Source organism: Agelaius phoeniceus, chromosome 2 (genome assembly GCF_051311805.1).
Source record: "Agelaius phoeniceus isolate bAgePho1 chromosome 2, bAgePho1.hap1, whole genome shotgun sequence".
Lineage (NCBI taxonomy): Eukaryota > Metazoa > Chordata > Aves > Passeriformes > Icteridae > Agelaius > Agelaius phoeniceus.
The window spans coordinates 117049593-117069665 of NC_135266.1; the positions used below are offsets into that span (position 1 = coordinate 117049593).

Here is a 20073-nt window from a genome sequence, read left to right on the forward strand (position 1 = left end):
GCAGTGATTTGGGGGTTCTCTCTCACCCTGGTGGTGACTGCTGCTGAGGGTTATCAAAGGTGACAGCTAAATGCAAATTCAAGTTAAAATGTATTTTGCCTGACCTCATCAGTTTTTTTTGCACACACTTCAGCAGTGTGTGTAAAAGTTCTTCTTGAGGCTCCTTCAGAACTTCCTGCCACAACAAGCAAGCATTGCAGGAGAAGCTTTGGTTTTGTAGGCAGAGACTGTTCTGTTCAGAAATGTTTTCTAAGAAAACCATCATGTTGATTTCTTCAGTCTTTTCCAATCCCATACTTGAGGTTTCTTGGTGCTCTCCACTGTGAGGGCTGGTCTAAGGCCTCATTTTTCTTAGTTCTGCTGTATTTTTAGTAGAACAGAGGCTCAGAGAGTGGGTGAATTCCTGATGGTCCAGAGAAGATGGTTTCTGTGACCTCTGTCAGAACAGTTTTGAGACTCCCGAGAACAGTGTGGTTTAGAAGCTGCCACTTGGTTTCCAGAAAATCACCTACTCCCTTTCTCCTTGCAGGAGTGAAATACTCCTTTTCTACCTGGCTTCCTCTCTAACTCTCTAAATAAGCTTTTGAAAGGCTTTGATGCTCTGCAGTTCTCTAATGTGGAACATTTAGACCTTCAGGCATTGAATCTGATATTTGGGAGCTCCTGGGTTGCTAGCCTGTGAAACAGAGCAGTCCATTCTCCTTTCTGTTTTCTGCATTACTGTTTTGTTCATCTGAGTGAATGAGACTGTCCATCTCCTTCATGGAACTGCTTGAAATAGGGAATATTATTTTAAACACACTTGCTTTAATGAAGTTCTATTTCCTAAAAAAAAAAATACCCTGATCTGCAGATCCTCAACAGATGTGGGGGATATCTGAAGAGGATAATGCTACTTTTTTTACTTTTTTGTTTTTTTTAAACAGCCTTTTTGTAAAATTAATATGTGACTGAAAATGAGTATTACTTTTGCCCATTTTTTGGCCTTTGTATGATTTTCAGGTCCTCTGGAGAGATAGAATACCCAAAGCAAAAAAACGTTAACTGTTTTTCAGGCCAAAATGTTACTTAAAAATATGCCTTTCAAGTTTCTCTATAATGGATGTTATTTTAGCAAACATTTTGTAAAATTCTTTAATCACTTAGAGGTGGATTTACATGGGTGTATATAACTGAGTCACAGTGAAAGAACAGAATCAATTCATTTGAGCTAAAAGGTACTTGAAGCTTCTGTGTGAGCAGGTGAATGACTAAGTCTGCAGAAAGGACAGCAATCCAACACGTGTTCTGCCTTCTACCTGCTTGCATGTTCCAGCTGAAGCAGCACAGCTACTGGGACTTTTTTGTTTGAATGCTGGGCTGAAGAAGGAAAGGCCAATTTGCAGCTTGTTCCTGGAAGCTGCATTGTTCTTCATGTATAAAAAAAAGAAAAAGAGCTTAAAATAACAGCTGACAATCAGAGATTCTAAATAAATCCTGCAGTGATCAGTGAGGATGTTTCCCTCTTGCTTTCCTCATCTTTTGGATAATGATGGAGATGCAGTTTCTGGTCTCAACATAGAATTAGAGGTAATACCAAGCAAGGAGCCCTCAATCTGACTTCAAAGTGTTGTGGTGGCATTTTCTGGTCTAACTGCCCCTCTCTTCATGAAGGCTTTCCAGCTCATCTTCCTCTTCTCTTTCTGGTCACATGGGTTGGGTGTTTAATCCCTGTGCAGCCGTGGGGCTGAAATGATGTCCTGGATTGTACATCACACCTGGATTTCTGACTGGCCAGAAGAGTTCTAGGGAAGTGTCACAGATTGCTGTGACAGTAAAATAAGTTGGCAGTTTTTATCTTTGCCACTTCAAAGGTGTTGCTGTCCTCTGTCATGACACAGGGTTTGTTAAGTTGGTGTGATGATGTCACGTGCTGTTCAAACCTTCTCTGCATACAGAAGATAAATGGTGATTTAAGAAAGCTGGATTCAGCATTGGTGCTTCCTTTTGTTTCAACAGAGTAAAATAGTTCGTGTTCTGAACCTCTGGCAGAAAAATGGAGTATTTAAAATTGAAATAATTCAGCCTCTCTTGGATATGGCAGCAGGAACCAGTGCCACTGCACCCATGGCAGAGAATGCTACTAACAATGAAGGTAAGAATGATATTTAAACTTCTGCTCTCAAAGGGCAAATGGCAACAGCACAAAGTGTCTGCTCTTAGTTCCAGCAGTGACATAGCAGTAAAGTCAGCTTTGTCACAAGGAGTAGCCAAACTCATGTTAAATAAGTACTGATACTGTACTTCAGAAATTATCAGCATGTGAATACTGACTTGGGAAACATATTAAATGTTTATCATGTATGTATGCATGTGTACATATATATATGAGTGACTTCAGTGTGCCCTCTTAAACAGATACTATTTTTTTTGCTTTGGAATATTTTTATGTGATTTCTCAATTTTATAATTCTGATGTCATTATTTTAATGCCAGAATCCAGGTAAGTAAGTGGGATCTTAGATGTTAAAGAGCTTCATCTTCCTTTCAGTCAGCTTAGTAGCTGAAAGCAGCAGCTGTCAGTGTCTGAGTGTGCAGCCCTGAAAGTCTTGGGCTGGTGTTTCACATCCAGGTTCTCAAAGAGAACATTTGTGCCTGGGATTTTGCACGGGCTGCTGCCTGAGGAGCAGTGACCTGCAGAGCCCAGCAGTGCCAGCCTGCCCACAGTGCCTGCACTGACCTATTTAGTGCCACAGCAGAGCTTCCAGGGAATATGCATTGCACAGTTCCTTCTTTCTGCAGAGAGCAGCTTTTTGGCTCTGCACTCGTGTTTCACACTGAGCTATGGTAACCTCCTTATTTACTGTGCTCATGGAGTAGGACTGGGAAAATGGAGCGGAGGGACTGAGGTGTGCTGAGGGACAGCAAAACACTGAAATCATGTCCAGCTGTGTTCAGGGAAGTGTATCCCATTAAAGGCTTTCTAAAGCTGCCAGGGCCAGGGAATGCCTTGGCATCCAAGCCTGGGAGCAGAGTGGTGGCTGTACAGTTGAATTTTGGGACAGGTGAGGGGCACTGCCTGGCCAGCTCTCTCTCTCTCCTCAGTAGTGGTGAACAGGTTGGTTGCCTTCTGCAGAGATCTTCAGTGAGGTTATTCACATGCACCAGAGGGGGTAATTTGGCCCTGCAATAAATATGCTAATGAATAATAATAATAAATATATTAATGCATTATGTGAAGTAGAGTCTGTTTCACCCATAAAAACAGAGAGAAATGCAAATTTTCTCCCTTGAGCAAGCATATATCCTGCTGAATGTATTCAGGAAATAATTGAGGAGTTACTTTATATTTAAAAACAACACATACCTTTTTGCTTTATTTTTATGTTGCATTTCACTTCTGGGAAAGTATTATTCAACACATTTGCCTGTGCTTGCTGCCTGTCAACATTGGAGTTATTTGAAGTGCAAACAGAGCAAGGGCTTTAAAGGAGTTGCTATTGCAAGGCAAACATGTTTGCTTAGTGTTTCTAACTAAATATTTCTGTCTGTGGAGTTTTGTTCAACTCACTCCTTGTACAGCTTTATTCTGTCCATTAAAACAGATTTGATGAACAATAGTTACAGTATGTAGGAACTGATGGGGTTATTGCTAATTTGCTTGGTACTGGCAAGATGTTGATTAAATAGGTGTTGTAATGTAAGGCAGAGAGAATGGGCACACTAATAGCATGTCTTAAATTGTGATCTCACAATTGTGAGTCTTTTCCTGGAAAAATGAGTAAATATCATTTTCCTGGTAGGAGGATTTATCCATCAGCTGCTGGTGTGGCATGTGCACATGCAAAAGGGACATGTGAACAAACTTTATCAAAGAAAACTGCCTCTGAAGTAATCCTTAAAAACCTTTAATTATTGCCAGACTTCTCTGCAAAAGTTCAGTTACTGGGGGAAAATACTGAGAGAAACTCAGCTGCTCTTCCAGTGAGCCATGAGATGGTTGATCCAAAAGCATGAGCCAGGCCCTTGGAAGCAGATCCACCACATTCAGGGTATTGAAGCTCACTGCCTAATGTTGTTTGAGTGGTGAGAGCTTTCCTAAACCTGCACAGCTTCAAACACAGAGCTGGGAGCTGAAATTCCGTGTGGGAGCAGCTTTTCTGTCCCAGTGCATCCCAGGTGCAGGTGTGAGCCGTGAGCAGAGCACTTCATGGCAGAACAAACAGAAAATGCAGCTGGGGTGCTGCAAATAGGCCCTTCTGGGATAAAGAGGGGGTGCAGGCAGCAGCCACTTGTTGTGGGGAGCAAGAGGCACCTTGTGGAGTCTGACAGCCCTTCCTTCCTGTGTTCCTGGCCACCCCCAGGCTCGCCGCCCCCTCCGGCCAAGGTTCCCTCGGAGCCGCCGCAAGTGACCGCGAACTCGGTGCCCGCCGTGCCACAGCTGCCCAGCTCCGATGCCTTCGCAGCCGTAGCCCAGCTGTTCCAGACAACACAAGGACAGCAGGTAACCTGCTCACTGCTCCCCTTCAGGTCCTGCCTGAAATGAGGGGAAATGGTGGCATTGGCAGCCTGGGTTTGAAGCAAAAGAGCTTCCCGAAGGTCTGGTGGGAAAGAGTATTGAATTCTTCCATCCAATAATTGTGATATTTGATGATACTCAGTGCCTAAGTAATTAGTTATGAGTTGGTGCTGTAACAGGGTTTCTGGAACACATGGAATATCTCAAAGAAAATGAAGAATTTTATTGTTCAGTCCATTTAAATGTTTGCTGTGTTGATGTGCCTGAACACTGCAGTGTTTGGATCTACTGAATTTTGCTACCAAAGTATTTAAATAAGGGACTCGTGGTCTTGCTGTTAATGCTCCACAGTTCAATCAGGTTGTTGCTGTGTTTGTCCCCTGCCACAGTCTGTAGTGACATAAAATTTATATCCTACAACTCTTTCAATACTTGGTGTTTATATGAGGAGATTCACTTCATCCTGTCTCATGTTTCTGTAGCTCCAGCAAATCCTGCAGACCTTCCAACAGCCTCAGAAGCCCCAGTCACCGGTCATAGACAACACTGTGATGGCTCAGGTTCAAGCTATTACTGCTCAGCTGAAAACCACAGCAGCACAGCCCCCAGAGCAGAAAGCTGCTTTCACAGCACCTGAGCAGAAAACATCATTTGACAAAGTAAGTCTTGGTTTGCATTTTCTGAAGCTGGAGAAAACTGGTTTTGGACAGTTTTTATTTGGTATTGGAATATGGATTTCTGTTTCCCCCCAATTCTAACCTTGTCTTTAGTATCAGAGCTTACATTGATTGTAAGAATGTGATAATAAAGATATTTTGGCTGCCAGGTGGGTAAGATACAGAAAAAATAGTTGTGCTGATGTGGTTTCTTTCAGAAGCTGCTAGATCGGTTTGACTACGATGATGAACCAGAAGCTGTGGAAGATTCAAAGAAAGAGGATTCAGCTCCTTCCCCTGCAGTGTCTCAGCCAGCTTTGTAAGTTCTGTGTCTTAATAAAACTAAGAAATCTTTGTCCTAAAACATTTTTGGGTTAGAAAGTAGAGTAAAATTTCAAGTTAGTTCAGTTTAACTGGTACAGTCCAAATTTAAAACACTGTTAACAGTTTTTGGTGCGGAGATTTTTGTGTCCCTTTACTTTGGTGATCTGGTGTTGCCTCATTGGTGGAGGACTCTATTCTGTAGAGAAAAGCTCAGTTTTGGTTGCAAGATGAGTTCCATGTTTTTACAGTACATCTGAGGGTGTCAGGGCATCACTGGATCAGCTGGATTGCTTTACTGGCTGGGGAAAGCTGCTCTTCCAAACGTTGTGATAGTTTATAGTATTCAAGAAATAAAAATTGCCTTTGCAGTTTTATGTTGGCAAACATTCCATCCCCACACAAGCCAGCTCAGGCTCCTGTTTCCCTTTTGCTGTGCATTATGATAAAGTCTGGAATGACATGACCACATCCCAGTTTTTTCCACAGGACCTCTCTCTCATTCAGTGCACAGGCTGGATGGTGCTCAATGCCGGGGTTAGTCCACATTTCTTTTTTCCCTGCTTCAGTATGTGGCCCCATGTCTTACTCTCTGTATCTGCATCTAAAGCCTGCTCTCAAAACCAGAACCACTAACTCTGTCATCAGCTTTCTGACTGTGTCTCTCACCTCGAGCACTTCATGTCCACCCGTAGTAGCTCATTAAGGGTCTCTAAAGGAAATGCATAGTATTTGCCTTAGAATGCAGATGGAGCTCTGGAGTACAGAAAGATGAGGTAGGTCACAGGCACTGCTTGTGTCTGCCCAGCTGGAGGCTTGTGGGCATGTTCATGTTCTCTGTCCTTAGTGCCTCACAGCTGTGCAGGGTGTCCCTGAGGGTGGCATTCCAGTGCTCCCAGTCTCGGGCATGCAAGCTCAGTAATTCTCTCTATAAAATACTGATCTGTCCACAATCTTCTCAGAATTGTCTTCAGACGCTGCAAAGTTCCATTTCCCATCACCATCAAATTCCTTTCTCCCCTTGAAACCCTGCTGAGTTTCTTGCACAGGCTGCATTGTGCAAGCAGGTCCTGTTACCTGCACAGACCTCCAGAATTCCCTGAGCACTGTCCATTCTGTGTGTTGAATCAGGAAGTGATGGGCATCACTGTAATAATCCTCATGTGATACCCACCCCCTTCTGCTCTGCCCTGTTTCCTCCCAAACCAAAGTGTTTTCTTACAGCAAAAGTACAGCCAGTTTCTTCTCCTTGAGGAGAAAAGCATTGCTTCTTTTGTTCCCAAAAGAGGAGCTGCAAAAGGAGAGAATGAGCCTAAGGCAGCAAACCTTCCTGAAATGTTTCTGCAGGCTGAGATCTTCAGCAAGCTCATATAAGTACAGGGGCGAGAGAGGCTCTAACCTTTGTGTAGCATTTCTTTAAATGTGAAAGGACTGCTCTTAGAGTGGAGAAAAGATCAGGAAGCCACTCTTTCTTCCTTTTCTTTTTTTGTTGGAAACGGGATCATAGCAAAGATAATTGTTCTGTCTAAAATAACAGCAAGAATGTGTAAATGTGCATAGAAATCTGTAAAATAAAGACAAAGCTGTGCATCTACTGACTTGTCTCACCAAAATATTCCTGGTTTTAGTGGGTTTCCAGGAGAAGGCATGCAACAGCCAGTATTTCCTCAGCTCCCAAATATGGATCCTTTTCAGCAGCGGATGATGGGAATGCAGCAGGATCCGATGCGGCACCAGGTAACCCAGGCTTTTCCCTTTTGTGCTTTCCATCCTTTGCTGTTTTCTTTGGTGCAGCGGGAAGTGATTTTCCTGCTGGTGAAGAGTGAATGTGGATTAGCCCTCCATCTTCCAAAGAAACATATTTTTAGTGTCTGTCCTAGTCAGGCTTTAAAGGACAAGACTGTTACTTCTGCACCCAAATGCTTGGCCTGCCTCATCTTTGCCCCATCTTTTGTTGTGACTTTTGAGCAGACATAAAGCTTTCCTTGAGCCTACTGGGAAAACAAATTATAATTCCTTCTCCTAGCTGGAATTCTGTGTTTTTTCTTCTCCCAAGGTGCCCCTCCCTCCAAATGGGCAAATGCCAGGTTTTGGTCTCCTGCCTACCCCCCAGTTCCCACCCATGGCTCAGCCAGTGATGCCTCCAGCAGCGCCAGTGCAGCCAACTTTCCAGTCTCCCTTCCCAGTCCAGGCTGAGCCACACCTGCAGAAACCCCACCAGCAGGTGAGCAGCCCTTGCAGTGAGCAGACTGACTCAGATGCTCTCATACATGTCTTTCCCAAATGTGTGTGATTTGTCCTGGAGCAGAAATGTCAGCATGACCAGGACACAGCTGGCTATGAGGCTGGCTCTGCTGGGAGATAACTCCAGGACTTACCCCTTTCCTGTATCCAGCATAATTCAGGCTTAAAGTAATTTCTTATAACATCTTGGAGAAAAGTTGCAACAGATCTCACTTTGCCTGGGATTTTGGTGATGGAGCATGATCCACTGACTGATGTTAAGGAATAAAATCATATTCTGTGGAGATGCAGGTGATGGTGAAAAGGGGTGAAATGTGGAAACCAATAATTTGCAAATTTAAAATGGGAATTGTGTGAATTATTTCTATGGTGCCTTTTCGGTGGCTGTGTTAAGTACAGGCAGTACTGGATCCTCTCCCTGCTAGTGACCACTGAGTGAAGCTTTTGAGTCACATTACTCTTTGATTTCACACACTTGAATATTCAATATACTTTCAGTGCTGCTAATTTAGTCTGAGCATAAAAAGAGATAGAATGCTTGTCCTGCTCACCCGTAACACCTGTCAACTTCACATTTTAGGATATGGAAGTGGAACAGCCTCCCATTCAGGAGGGAAAGCGGCATGTTTCTGACAGTAGGAAATCAAGATCTAGATCTGCATCAAGGTAAATGAGTGAAAGTTCTTCTAGTGCAGGAATGAAAAGCAGATTAGCAACTCTAAGATAATGAACCTCTCCCTTCTAGGGAAAATATGATATCTGTGCAGTTCTCTCTCACTAGGAGAGAGCAACTTCCATGCCTTTCAGTCCAGAGTCAATTTTACAGAGGCAGAATGTGATAGTTTAATTTGCCTGTGCTCTAAAACACTTTTCTTATTAAAACATTTGTGATCTGTGACTTTGTGTGCCACTGAGCCAGTGTATCACATCCCAGCTGACTGAGCAGGTCTGGCTGCACTCTCTGTTTAGTTGCAAGCAGTCATCTTGTTCACCAAGATGCAATTGCTCTGCACGATTTCTCTGAAGCTCTGCCACGCTTGGAGTGGTTTAGAACTTGAACACGATGCAAAATGTAATTTCAGTGGCAGAACTTACTTGTAATTTATAATTTATTTATAATCATTTTTGGCCATTTCTTTGTAAACCAGTGAACATTTGCCTCGTTGATGCAGGTGTAACTTTCCCTGTGTTGAAGTGGACGCAGTTTTGATGGTCAGCTTCAGAACGAAATCAGTACATGACGGGAAATTTTTTGTGTGACCGAGGCTGACGCGTTCCCTTGCTGAGGGAGCCCTCGGGGTGTTGTCCAGCTGAGGCTGCGTGTCAGGCTCTGAGCAGGGCGGCTCTGGTCCCCACAGGTCCCCCAAGAGGAGACGCTCGCGGTCGGGCTCGCGCTCGCGGCGCTCGCGGCACCGGCGCTCCCGCTCGCGCTCCCGCGACCGGCGCCGGCGCTCGCCCAAGTCCCGCTCCCAGGAGCGGCGCGAGCGCGAGCGGGAGAAGGAGCGCCGCTCCAAGGGGCTGCCCCAGATCAAGGCAGAGACCGTCAGTGGTGAGTGTCCTCCCTTCGTGCTTCCCCGGGTCGCTCTGCACCTCCCCGTAGTGCCCGGCAGGGTTCTCTCTGGGCTCCTTGGGGTTAACGCTGCTGCTGCTGCTTGTGCTTTCCGAGGGCCATCCAGACAGGGCAGAAATGAACTGCCTGGTGATTCCTGGTAGGAATCTCACCACACTTCCCTGTGCTTCTCTGCTCATATTTAGCATTTCTGGAGTAGCTCCGAGTTTGAAATATTTTGGCTGTAAAATATGAAAAAGCTGAAATCCCATGTTTTTCTTTTCCTTCCTTCAACACATATAAGGTAAAGCAGATTTGTCTGAGGTGAACAGAATGGATTTGAGTTAACTGTAAATTATTACAATTTTTCTAAGTATTCAGTCTTGTGTATCTCTCCAACCTGAAGGGGAGATTTGACCTGGAAAACACACAGGCTGATGTTTGGATTTCTGATATAATCCTGGCTTTATAGACCATTTATAGACCAAACATAGTAGTTGCGTTCTGAATATTCCTTGGGAATGTGGAATCTTCTCACCAAGTAAAATAAAAACATTCTTTCTCATATAAGAGAGACAAAACCCTGAGGTGTTTCAAGAGCCAAGACCTGGTGAGTGATGGTCCCAGGGGTGTGAAGGCCTGCAGAGTCCTGGAGCTGCTCAGTGGAAGCTCCCTGGCAGTGCTGTGACATGTGCTGCTGCAAGCACCTTTCCCAGGTTCTGTCATGTTGGCTGTCAAAGTTTGCCCTTCTGGATCTCTCAGGTGGAAAACCTGGATGAGTGTAGAATGTTGCTGCAGTAATCTGCAGCCTGGGGGATACCTTGAGCTCCTTTCCTGGTTATTACCCTGGATTCAGCATGGGATAGGTGTTGGTTATCTGTGATGTAAGGACCACCTGTGCTAACTCTTGGTTGTAGTTTGCAGTACCACACTCTGGGTAGGACAGCTGGACAAAAGGACAACTCAGCAGGATGTGGGAAGTCTCTTGGAGGAGTTTGGCCCCATTGAGTCCATCAATGTGAGTAGAAGGGGTGCAGTGTAAGCTGCTTTGATGTGTTTGGGTGCACAACATCTCTCCAGGCTGCTCTGAGGCAGAGTCATTTCTGATACATTCCAAAGATCTGCCTCTCATTTCCCATGTCTTGTGGTTTTGGTGGGGGCACTCCGAGCATGTGGCTGACTTGTACACAAACAAGAAGGGAGATGCTTTGGTTTCCTGCAGTATAAAAATGCAGATTACCCCATTTTCATAAAAATCCTGCTTTCTGTGCAGGCTGATGGCTGCAGAATTACATCCCATGCTTCTGAGTTCCTTGGCTGCTTCATTTTATTTGATTATAGGAGCATGGACTCTCAGCTGGTGTTCTTGTTGCTCTTCTGTCATTTTAGCCATAAACACAGAGAACAATTGTTTTATTTTGCTGTATTTAAGGATATTTTATATATAAATTACAGCTGTTCCAGTAACTTCAAAAATTTTATTCGTTCAAACAAACAAAAATAAGTGATTAATTTTCTTCCTATTCCCAAATTTTGTAAGAGAGCATAGGAGGTTTTTCCTCAATTTCATGATAAATAAAAATTATTCCAAATCTGCAGCTACAACTGAATGTGGAGGTGCAGCTGGCAGAGTGAAGGGGGATACTGTTGTGCATTCCAACAAAGTAACTAATTGCCAGATGTTGGAATTTACATGAACGCTATTGTTTAGCAATTTAAAAGGATTAAATATGCACAAGTCAGCTGTATTTTAGAGTTATGGAGGTTTTCAGAAGTTATGGAAGTTTCAGTTCACTAGAGGTGTGAATTTCCAGAAGATACTGGCTTTCTTAGCTTCTTGAACTGTTTTTTCCTTCCATACTTGCACAGCCCCTTTGGAACACCCCCTGATGTCCCAGTTTGCTGTAACTGAGCATTTGTGTGTTGTTCACTGTTTGTTAGCCACAAAATGAACTTTCTTCCCTCAAACCCCACCCAGATGATACCGCCCAGAGGATGTGCCTACATTGTCATGGTGCACAGACAAGATGCCAACAGAGCCCTCCAGAAACTGAGCCGAGGCAACTTCAAAGTCAACCAGAAATCCATCAAGGTACTGCTTGAAAACATCAGGCTTTCCAAAGCTGCTGTAATTACTGACATCCTGTCTCATCTCTGCTGGGCTTTGGGGTATTTCAGACTCATATGAGTTCTGGAGATGATATTCTGTAAAATCCTGAAAAAACACATCAGTGAACTGGTTTTTGAGAATTTTTGTTCCTGGTCTGTAGTGGGATTAGTGGAACCTTGTATCAGTTTCCTTGAAAGATTGCCAATAATTATCTGTTTAATCAACAAAAAGGGTGCCCTTTTGCTCATTACAGGGGACTGGCACTGTGTGTTTCTTGTTCCCTGTTATTTGTCTCCTAACAGAGTTTCATTACATATGATAATCCTACAAAGAGTACTCATAAATAAGGAAATGTGCATCAATTAGTGAAGTTCTTCCTTCTGTAGAATGTCAAATTGGTGTGACACTGTCCTCCAAAGGGAAATGGAATTAATCGTAGTGGTTGGGGATCATCAGAAGAAGCTGGCTTTATACATTTTTACAAATGATGTGCAAGAGTTAAGCCAAGAAATAGGAACCAAGTCTGCTTAAAAAAAAACTTTCTTCAGAGTTTTGTAGCTGTTTCACTTACACTTTTTACCCTCAAATGCTGTTTTGTGAGAATGAAATATTAAATCCATGAAAATGGAAACATTTTGCTGATCACTTGTATTTCCTCCCACCCAAGATTGCCTGGGCTCTGAATAAAGGAATAAAGCCAGACTACAAGCAGTATTGGGATGTAGAATTGGGTGTGACTTACATACCATGGGACAAAGTCAAACCTGAAGATCTGGAAAGTTTCTGTGAAGGAGGAATGCTGGACAACGAGACCCTTAGTCCAGGTACAGTGTTACTGCATGTTTTGTTACTGAACCTTTATTTCAGGGTTTGGCTCTTCTGTCCAGTTTGCCCAATTAGCTGGTGATTATGTGCTCTAATTGTAGCATCTCTTCATGCTGAACACACAAAAATCAGTTGTGTGTTTTAAACAAAAATGTAATGAATCATGAGCATAATGTCAGTGTGTTCCAGTCCTCTCAGTGCTTTTCTCTTTCCCAAAATGCCCCCTCACTGATCCCTCTGTGTGCTTAGCTGGCTTTTCCCAGGAAGTTCTGATGGACAATAGGAGCTATTTCTTCCATAAATTAGGTTTAAAGCTATATTTGACATTTTTGTTATTTTGCTGCAATTCTTTAGAGTTGTATTCTCCTTTTCCATGTTTGAGACTTGAAGATGTTGGGTTTTTTAGAAACGAGTTCTCAAATTAGTGGCCAAGCTGCTGCCTTCTTGCCTGAGAGCAATAGCATGAACCTGTTGAAAGCTTGTCCCAAAGAGCCTGACAGTTTTTGTCACAGATAATGTAACAGAATCCTGGGTGTGTATGAACACTGTCAGTGCAAAGGATTGTTAAATGACTACTGAAAGGAACAAGTTTATTTGCTGTGTTTAAATGAATTTGGAGTTTTTACTGTCAGAAATAGTAGAAATGCTTCTTAGTTCTGTGGTGTTATTACCTGAGTATTTTCAATTAGGCCATTTTTGTAAACATGACTAAGCATGTTTCACATGGCACTGCTTGTCTGATCTGTGTCTGTTGGGATTTTGTTTTGGGCAGAGTGGAAGGGAATTCCCAAGAAGTCTGAAAATGAAGTGGCTCAGAATGGAGGCGCAGAAGCTGCACACAATGAACCAGTGTCACCTATTCCCAAAGCTTTACCTGTCCCAATTCCTGTTCCCATGCCTGCACCAATAACAGTACCTCCTCCACAGGTGAGAGTTGTTCCACAGAAACAAACAAAACTCACTTCAAATAATAACTCAGGGAGAGAGGGAATGCCATGAATGGGAACTCTCTTCTCTCAGTCACAGAGAAATTACTGCAGTAGAATCTGTGTTATAGAAGGGCTGAATTGCATCTTCAGGTTTTGTGATTGGCTTTTTTTTGTTGTTTGTTTTATTAATTAATGTTCCTCTAAAAGCTTTTCTTACTGGCAGATACTCCACTACTTTTATATCAGTAGTTTCTTGTCAGGGTATCAGAGCTAATTTAAATGCAGAGTTTGATATAAATCAGAAATAAAGGGAAAGGAAACACCAGTCACTCTAATGTGCAAACTCAGGTAGTGAGAAAGAGACAAGCAGAGGTTTTTAGTTGCCCTGAAGTTGTGAGCATTCCAGTGGATCCTGTCTGGAAATCGATCATGCTGGGTGCAGATGAATCCCAGGCACTGTGTGAGGGCTCTGTGCAGGTGAGTTACCGACATGCATCAGCACAGAGGAAAATTCCCTAATTACAAAGGCAGACAGGGCTGGTGTTGATATTTTCAGTGATGGGAGTTCTGGAGTGCTCCTGCATCTTCTGTGCAAGTGCCCCCTTGTTGCAGAGGAGTTTGGGGTCGCTGAGATGTCCTGGTGGAGCTGGACAAGGACAGAGGTCCCCAGCAGGACAGAGAGTCATTGGGGCACTCTTGGGGTGACCCATCTTTCCCTTTCCTTTTTCCCAGGTTCCCCCCCATCCATCAGGGCCTCCCGTGGTTGGTGCACTCCAGCCCCCAGCTTTCACAGCACCTTTAGGAATTCCCCCTCCTGGATTTGCCCCCGGGGTGCCGCCGCCGCCACCGCCTCCGTTCCTCCGGCCGGGCTTCAACCCGCTGCATTTACCTCCAGGTTTGTGGGGTGGGCCAGCCCGGGCCCTGCTGGGCCAGAGCTGCACTGGGCTGTGCCAGGGGGCGCTCAGGGCTCTCTCTGCTGTGCTTCTTGTAGGATTCCTTCCTCCCGGGCCACCACCTCCCATAACTCCTCCGGTCTCTGTCCCGCACACTCCAGCAGTGAACATCCCAAACTGTAAGTGCTGGGCCCTGGGGAAGGCAGGGAGCCTGCAGGAATTGCTGCCTGGTGCTCAATGTGTCCTTGCCTTGTTCCTCAGCTACAGCCACTGGTGGGAATGAGGACACTACAAAGGAGTCGTCTGTAGGAAATCCCATCCCAACAGTAGTTTCTGGAGGCAGAGGGAATGCTGAAAGTACTGACACTTCCAAAATCTATGGCACTGTTCCACCTCCTGTAGCACCTACCAACGTCCCTGCTCCTGTCACCCAGGCTGTTCCACTCCTTGGTAAGTGCCCTCCTGGGTAAGTTCTGCACTTCATTGTTCCCTACATTTCAAATACCATTTTGGTTTGGCTGCTGACTCACAGTCCAAGGGAAAGGGAAGCACATTCTTCTCCACTTGTTGAAATTTCTGTCCTACTGTTGGCTTTCAAATCAATTTTAAAGACCTAATTTTGCACAGGAGAAACAGTCAATATTTTTTACTACTGAAGAAACAAAGCCATGATGTGTAAGTTACAAATTCAAATACTGTCCACTTTTAACAAGTGAAGGTTTATACAGTCTAGACAATGAACTTAGAGCAACACATCTGTACGACATAGGAACTAGGTTTTACATTAGATATACATAGGAACATGGTTTTATATGGTTTTATATTAGATATACAAAATTAACATGCAGAGAAACTATTTTTAGTGTATTTTTGAAATCTCTGAGGATGGGGTATATTCTTGTTATGTATGGAATAAATTGTTTTAATAGAACAGAAAACCAAGAGCTTTTATGCAGTCCTGCAGTAGGACAGGTTTTGAAACCTTTTAAAGAAGATATTATTTAAATATTACCAAATGTTTTTCTGACTCGCAAACCCAGGGTAATGGGAGTATGTTGCATAAATTACTTTTCCTAATATTATACAAACTTGGTCAGGTTTTGAAAGGGAGTGTGAACTGTTACAGAACTCTGCTAAATGCTTATTTTATGATGGCTTTGGATGGGCCAGTGTCAAGAATTTACTCAAGAGACTCGTTACCTGCAAATTTTAGTGAGATTACTGCATTTGTGGGATTTTAGGTCTCTACATGAGAGCCTAGGAAATGAATGAAAAAGCTAATTTTGTGTTAGTGGGTTTCTGCCCAGAATTTCAGTGATCACTGAAGAAAATCAGATTTGTCTCCCTGAGAGCTCACTGCTCTATTGGATGTGAGGGCTAAATTTTCCATCCATGACTAATGATTTATGGATCCTGCATGTTGGAAACTTGACAGAAGACCCTTTCAAAACAGAGAACAGCTTAAGAAACTGGTGACACCATGGAGTCAGGGAATTTTGTTAGGAATTTCAGAAATTCACACCTTCCTGCTGAATGACACTTTCTGTAAAGGTAGCATAGAGTTTTGGAGTTCCACTGTCTCTGCACTTCAACCTGCACTTCATATTCCTGGCCCTTGGGATGTGTGAGGCTCTGAATGATTCTGTAGCAAACTCCAGCAAATACCCACCAGACTGAGAACATGGTGTCCTTCTCAAGAATTCCCTGGCAGTATTTAATGCTCTAGCTACTGTAGGAGGCCACATTCCCCACTGGAGAACATGCAGGATGTTGGAGAACAGCAGCTTCAGAGTGGAGTGAAACCCTGCTGCTGTTGTGCTGGGTCCATGAGCTTTTGGCTTGTTCCATGTGTCTCCATGAGGTTTGTGTGCTGGGACAGACAGACAGCACAGAGCTCCACGTGCTGGGAAGTGATTCAAGGGGTTGGGTTCAAGTTACTGGAACCACTGAGTGAGCAGAGTTTGTGTAAGAGTTAATCAGGTGTGCCAGCACTGCTGACACGAATGAGAATTATCCCAAGGGAATGTGGGCTTTGTCCAGCTGGGAGAGATGGTCAGGTCTGGGTAACAGTGACATGGAAATCTGGCTTCATACCTAATTTATCAAAGCAGTAAGGATGGCTCCTGTGCCCTCCCTGGACAGAAGATCCTTCAGGCCAGCCTGAGCACTTTGGGCTGTGTTGTAGGAGTCAGGTGAGGAAACTTGGGACACTTTGGTGTGTGATGGTTGCTCCTCCGAAACCAATAAAATCTGTTGTGAAGGCAAGGTGTGGCTTTGCACATTGGGACAGAGGAGCAGGTGTCAGGTGTGAGGGAACTGGCTCCAGCAGGACAGGCTGGGTCAGGAAATCACCTCAGGGTTTATCTCAGAGCTCTGGGAGTTCATACCCAGCTTAGGAAACTGCTTGAATGTCAGGTACTTCCTAAAACAAAAGAGGACCTTAACTTGCCCCAGGTGTGTGTGTTTGTAGCATGAATTTCCCTGAGCATTTTCAGTAAACTGGGATGTGTTTCTGGACTGCTCTTCAGGTATTTAGTTGGTGCCTGATTTGTCAGGAGAGTGAGGAAACTCCAGTAGTTCTACAGTTGCTTTAGCCTCAGCACTGAAGAGGGTTGATATTTAAAATAAATTTAAAATAAAAAGTGTGCAGCTCTCCAGCCAATGCAGTTCAGAATGAAGGAGTTCCAGGTACAATTATGTTGCTTCAGTGCTGCAGTTTGTGTAGAAATAAGGTTGAGAAATTTAATGACTTATTAAATGTGAAACTTCCCTCCCTCACCTCATGTTCATGCTCTGGTAACCCACATCTGCTCTGCTGCTTCTAAGCAGAAGCACAGGCTTAACTTCGGCTCTTTAGTTCTCAGTTATTCTATTCTGCCTTGTTTTAATCTTCTGGGGAAGATTAAAAGATGTTTTTACCAACAAGAATATCCCCAAATCTCAGAATTCCTGGGAGACATCATTAGCTATGAGTCTTGTGTTGTCAGATCTGTAGTTCTGTCACAGGAGGAGTTTAAACTGGGTGATTGCAGACCTGGTTATTGACCAGGAGGGGAGAAGGCTTTACATTTTAGAGGAAGGAAAAAATGCAGAAAAAAAATGCTGTTGGTACTGGACCATTTCTCTCCAAGAGTGGGAGCTGTGTCTGACTGCTTGGAGGGGAAGGGGAGAGGATATCATGGACTGGGAACTGTCACACGAGTCTTCTCACTGGCAAAATCCAACTTCCTTCCAATATGAATTTAAAGAGCACTCAGGTGAAAAGGTTTCTGTGAGAGGCATCCCTAAAAGTCAGGGGTGTGGTGAGAGGGCAGCACAGCAGGCTCAGCTCTGTCTGGGGACAGGTGCCAAAGCTGGACAGGGGAGGGATGAACACCATTGCAGCTGAAGGGGAGCTGCACCCAAATGCAGTTTTCAGTGCTGACATCACAAATTCCCACAGTGTTTCATCCTGGTTTTAGCCAGGCAGGGGCTGTGTTCCTAGGGCAGGAGGTGCTGGTGAGCAGGAGCAGATGGGAGCAGTGTAGGGCTCTGGGAGTGTTCCTGGTTCAGACTGAGGGGGCACCTGCCCTGGGGTGGTGGGAAGGCCTCAGCTGGAGCTCAGGATTCTTCTCAGAATCCTTCTTTCCAGCTCCTTGTGTTGGTTGGTGTCCAGGAGCTGTGGGCTGAGCTTTGGCTGACAGTATTTTTGGAGAAGGAGGTTTTTTCCCTCCAATGAAGAGCATAGGAATAAAACTGGAAAATAGTTGGTGCTGGATATGTGCTATAAAGGATGAAACACTATTACAAAAAAAAAAAAAAAAAAAAAGAAGCAAGGAATGACCTGTTGAATTTCCTTTTAGTTTACATTGCAAGGTTTATTCTACTGAAGTGAATCTTTGTTGTGTCTCTTTTCTGTGAAATGGCAAAGAGCTGTGCTCCAGCTGTATTCCAGCTTCTTCTCTGCCTGTTTCTGGTGCTGTGCAGCTGTGGGGTGTTCAGCTGCTGTTTGTGGCAGAGGGAAATGTTTGAATCCCACTGGAGGGGGTGAGGTGTCTTCACCAGGAAGGGGGCTTTGGCTGCAGTCGGTTGGGAAAGCAGGAGGCTGAGCTGGGGCTCAGGGGGAGCCGTTCCTGCACCAGGGCAAGGCTCTCCCAGGGAAGCCTCTGGGATCAGGGGGAGCTGTGAGTGCACCAGGGCAAGGCTCTCCCAAGGAAGCCTCTGGGATCAGGGGTTAGTTGCTGCCCTGGGCACAGTCCTTGCTGCCAGCAGCGCGCAGAGGCCAGGAAGCTTCGCTCCAGGTTGTAGGGCGCTCCTTTCCCGGGATAAGCCGAGATGATCGGGTTTGAGGTTCGGGAGACGCTCTGCATGCCTGGTGCCGGCTCTGACTGTCCCTTGTGTTCCTTGCAGGCACCCAGGGCGTGGCGCCGCCGCCGCCCGCGCCCGTGGTGGGGCTGCAGACTCCGTCCACGGGGCTGCTGGGCGCCCGGCCCGGGCTGATCCCGCTGCAGCGCCCGCCGGGGATGCCGCCGCCGCCGCCGCTGCCGCGCTTCCCCATGCTGCCGCCGCGCCATATGCCGCCGCACATGATGCACCGGGGGCCCCCGCCGGGCCCCGGCGGCTTCGGCATGCCTCCCCCGCACGGAATGAAAGCGCCCTTCCCGCCGCCCGGCCACTTCGTGCGGCCCGCGGGCGGCCAGGGCGGCAGCGAGGAGAACAGGGACGGGCGGCAGTTCAGGAACGACAGGCAGTTCACGGGCAGCAGAGAGCAGGAGCGGTTCGGGAGGAGATCCTTCGGGAACCGGGCGGACAGCGAGCGGGAGCGCTACGGCGGCCGCGACGAGCGGGAGCACGAGCGGCCGGGCGGGCGCGACAGGCGAGACTGGGGACGCCGCAGCCCCGAGCGCGACCGGCACAGGGACTCGGAGGACAGGAACAGGCGCTCCAGCGGCCACCGAGACAGGGAGAGGGATTCCAGGGATCGGGAGTCTCGTAGAGACAAGGAGGAGAGCCGCGGCAAGGAGAAGCCGGAGGTGACAGACAGAGCGGAGGGCGACAAAAACCACGAGTCCCACGGCGGCAAAACGGAGGGCGCGGACCTTGTTTCAGAACTGGCTGCGGGAGACGCCGAACCCGCGGGCGCCAACGCCGCGCCGGAGTCAGCGCCCGAGGCTACCTCATCCCTGGAACAGGCGGACAAGGACACGGGCTCGGCGGCCGAGGCGCCGCGCTAGGGCTGCCCGCCCGCAGGGCCGAGCTTTGGTTGTACAGTGCTGTAAATCCGCTTCCGCCCTTGCGCCCCCGAGGCGGGGCGCTGTGAGCAATTTGATTGCTTCCCTTCTATTTAAAATAGCCACAACATAACATAAAATACTGAAGAGATGATTAAAATATTACCCATTTTTGCTGTAACTTTTTTAAAGTTTTGACTTTAAAAAGTTTACGAATCAGAAGTAGAAGTGCTTTCTATTTTTTTTTTAATTTAAGAAAAGGTAACGGTGAAAGCTCCTCAAAACAATAGGGATGTGTTTTTAATAAACTCTATTTTCGTAACAAACTTTTAACGTGTGCTATTCTTCCTACGCTGCACTGAAGTGGAAAAGGAGTGTTCAGCAGCCTAAAGTTGGAACTGTTAATGCTGTACTGGAGTCTAAATTAGACTGGTTTGGTTCTGTTTGTTAAAGGAAATCCATCTGTTTGTGTAGCAATTCACAGAAGTGAATTTTTATTTGTAACAGTCCTCTGGAGTTTTAGATTGCTGCATTTTAATGAGCTACTTGACCACCCCGGGTAAAAGTTAGTTTTAAGATGTTAATTGCGGAGTTAACTGTTTTAGTGTTTGCAATGCAATCCATTCTTTGCTTTATTTTTTTTTTCCCTCCCTCTTTTCAATTGGTTCTGTGGTTCCTGTTGCTCTTAATTTGCCTTTTTTTAAGTGACCCCTTCAGGCACCGACCATCTGCTCTGAGGTTACACAGTGTGTGCCTGCTCTGCAGCTTTTGTACTTGTTGGGAGTGAGACCTCGGAGGCACCAGGATTCCAGCCTGGCTCTCCAGGCAGGGCTGGACA

At 45.5% G+C, this 20073-nt stretch overlaps 1 protein-coding gene across 2 annotated transcripts in view; it reads left to right on the forward strand.

Moving 5' to 3' along the window:
- Positions 1–19561, forward strand: part of SCAF4 (SR-related CTD associated factor 4) — a 28649-nt gene extending 9088 nt beyond the window's left edge. The window contains exons 5-21 of one of the 2 annotated variants that reach the window (XM_054628232.2): positions 1999–2134; positions 4344–4483; positions 4981–5157; positions 5373–5473; positions 5965–6012; positions 7104–7212; positions 7532–7699; positions 8300–8385; positions 9078–9268; positions 10186–10286; positions 11247–11360; positions 12046–12202; positions 12976–13130; positions 13865–14027; positions 14124–14204; positions 14287–14475; positions 18415–19561. In XM_054628232.2, the coding sequence (XP_054484207.1) occupies positions 1999–2134; positions 4344–4483; positions 4981–5157; positions 5373–5473; positions 5965–6012; positions 7104–7212; positions 7532–7699; positions 8300–8385; positions 9078–9268; positions 10186–10286; positions 11247–11360; positions 12046–12202; positions 12976–13130; positions 13865–14027; positions 14124–14204; positions 14287–14475; positions 18415–19238 (2940 nt within the window). In that variant the 3' untranslated portion in view covers positions 19239–19561. The remainder of the gene's footprint in view (positions 1–1998; positions 2135–4343; positions 4484–4980; positions 5158–5372; positions 5474–5964; positions 6013–7103; positions 7213–7531; positions 7700–8299; positions 8386–9077; positions 9269–10185; positions 10287–11246; positions 11361–12045; positions 12203–12975; positions 13131–13864; positions 14028–14123; positions 14205–14286; positions 14476–18414) is intronic. The other variant, XM_054628233.2, reaches the window with a different exon arrangement.
- The last annotated feature ends 512 nt before the right edge of the window (positions 19562–20073 follow it).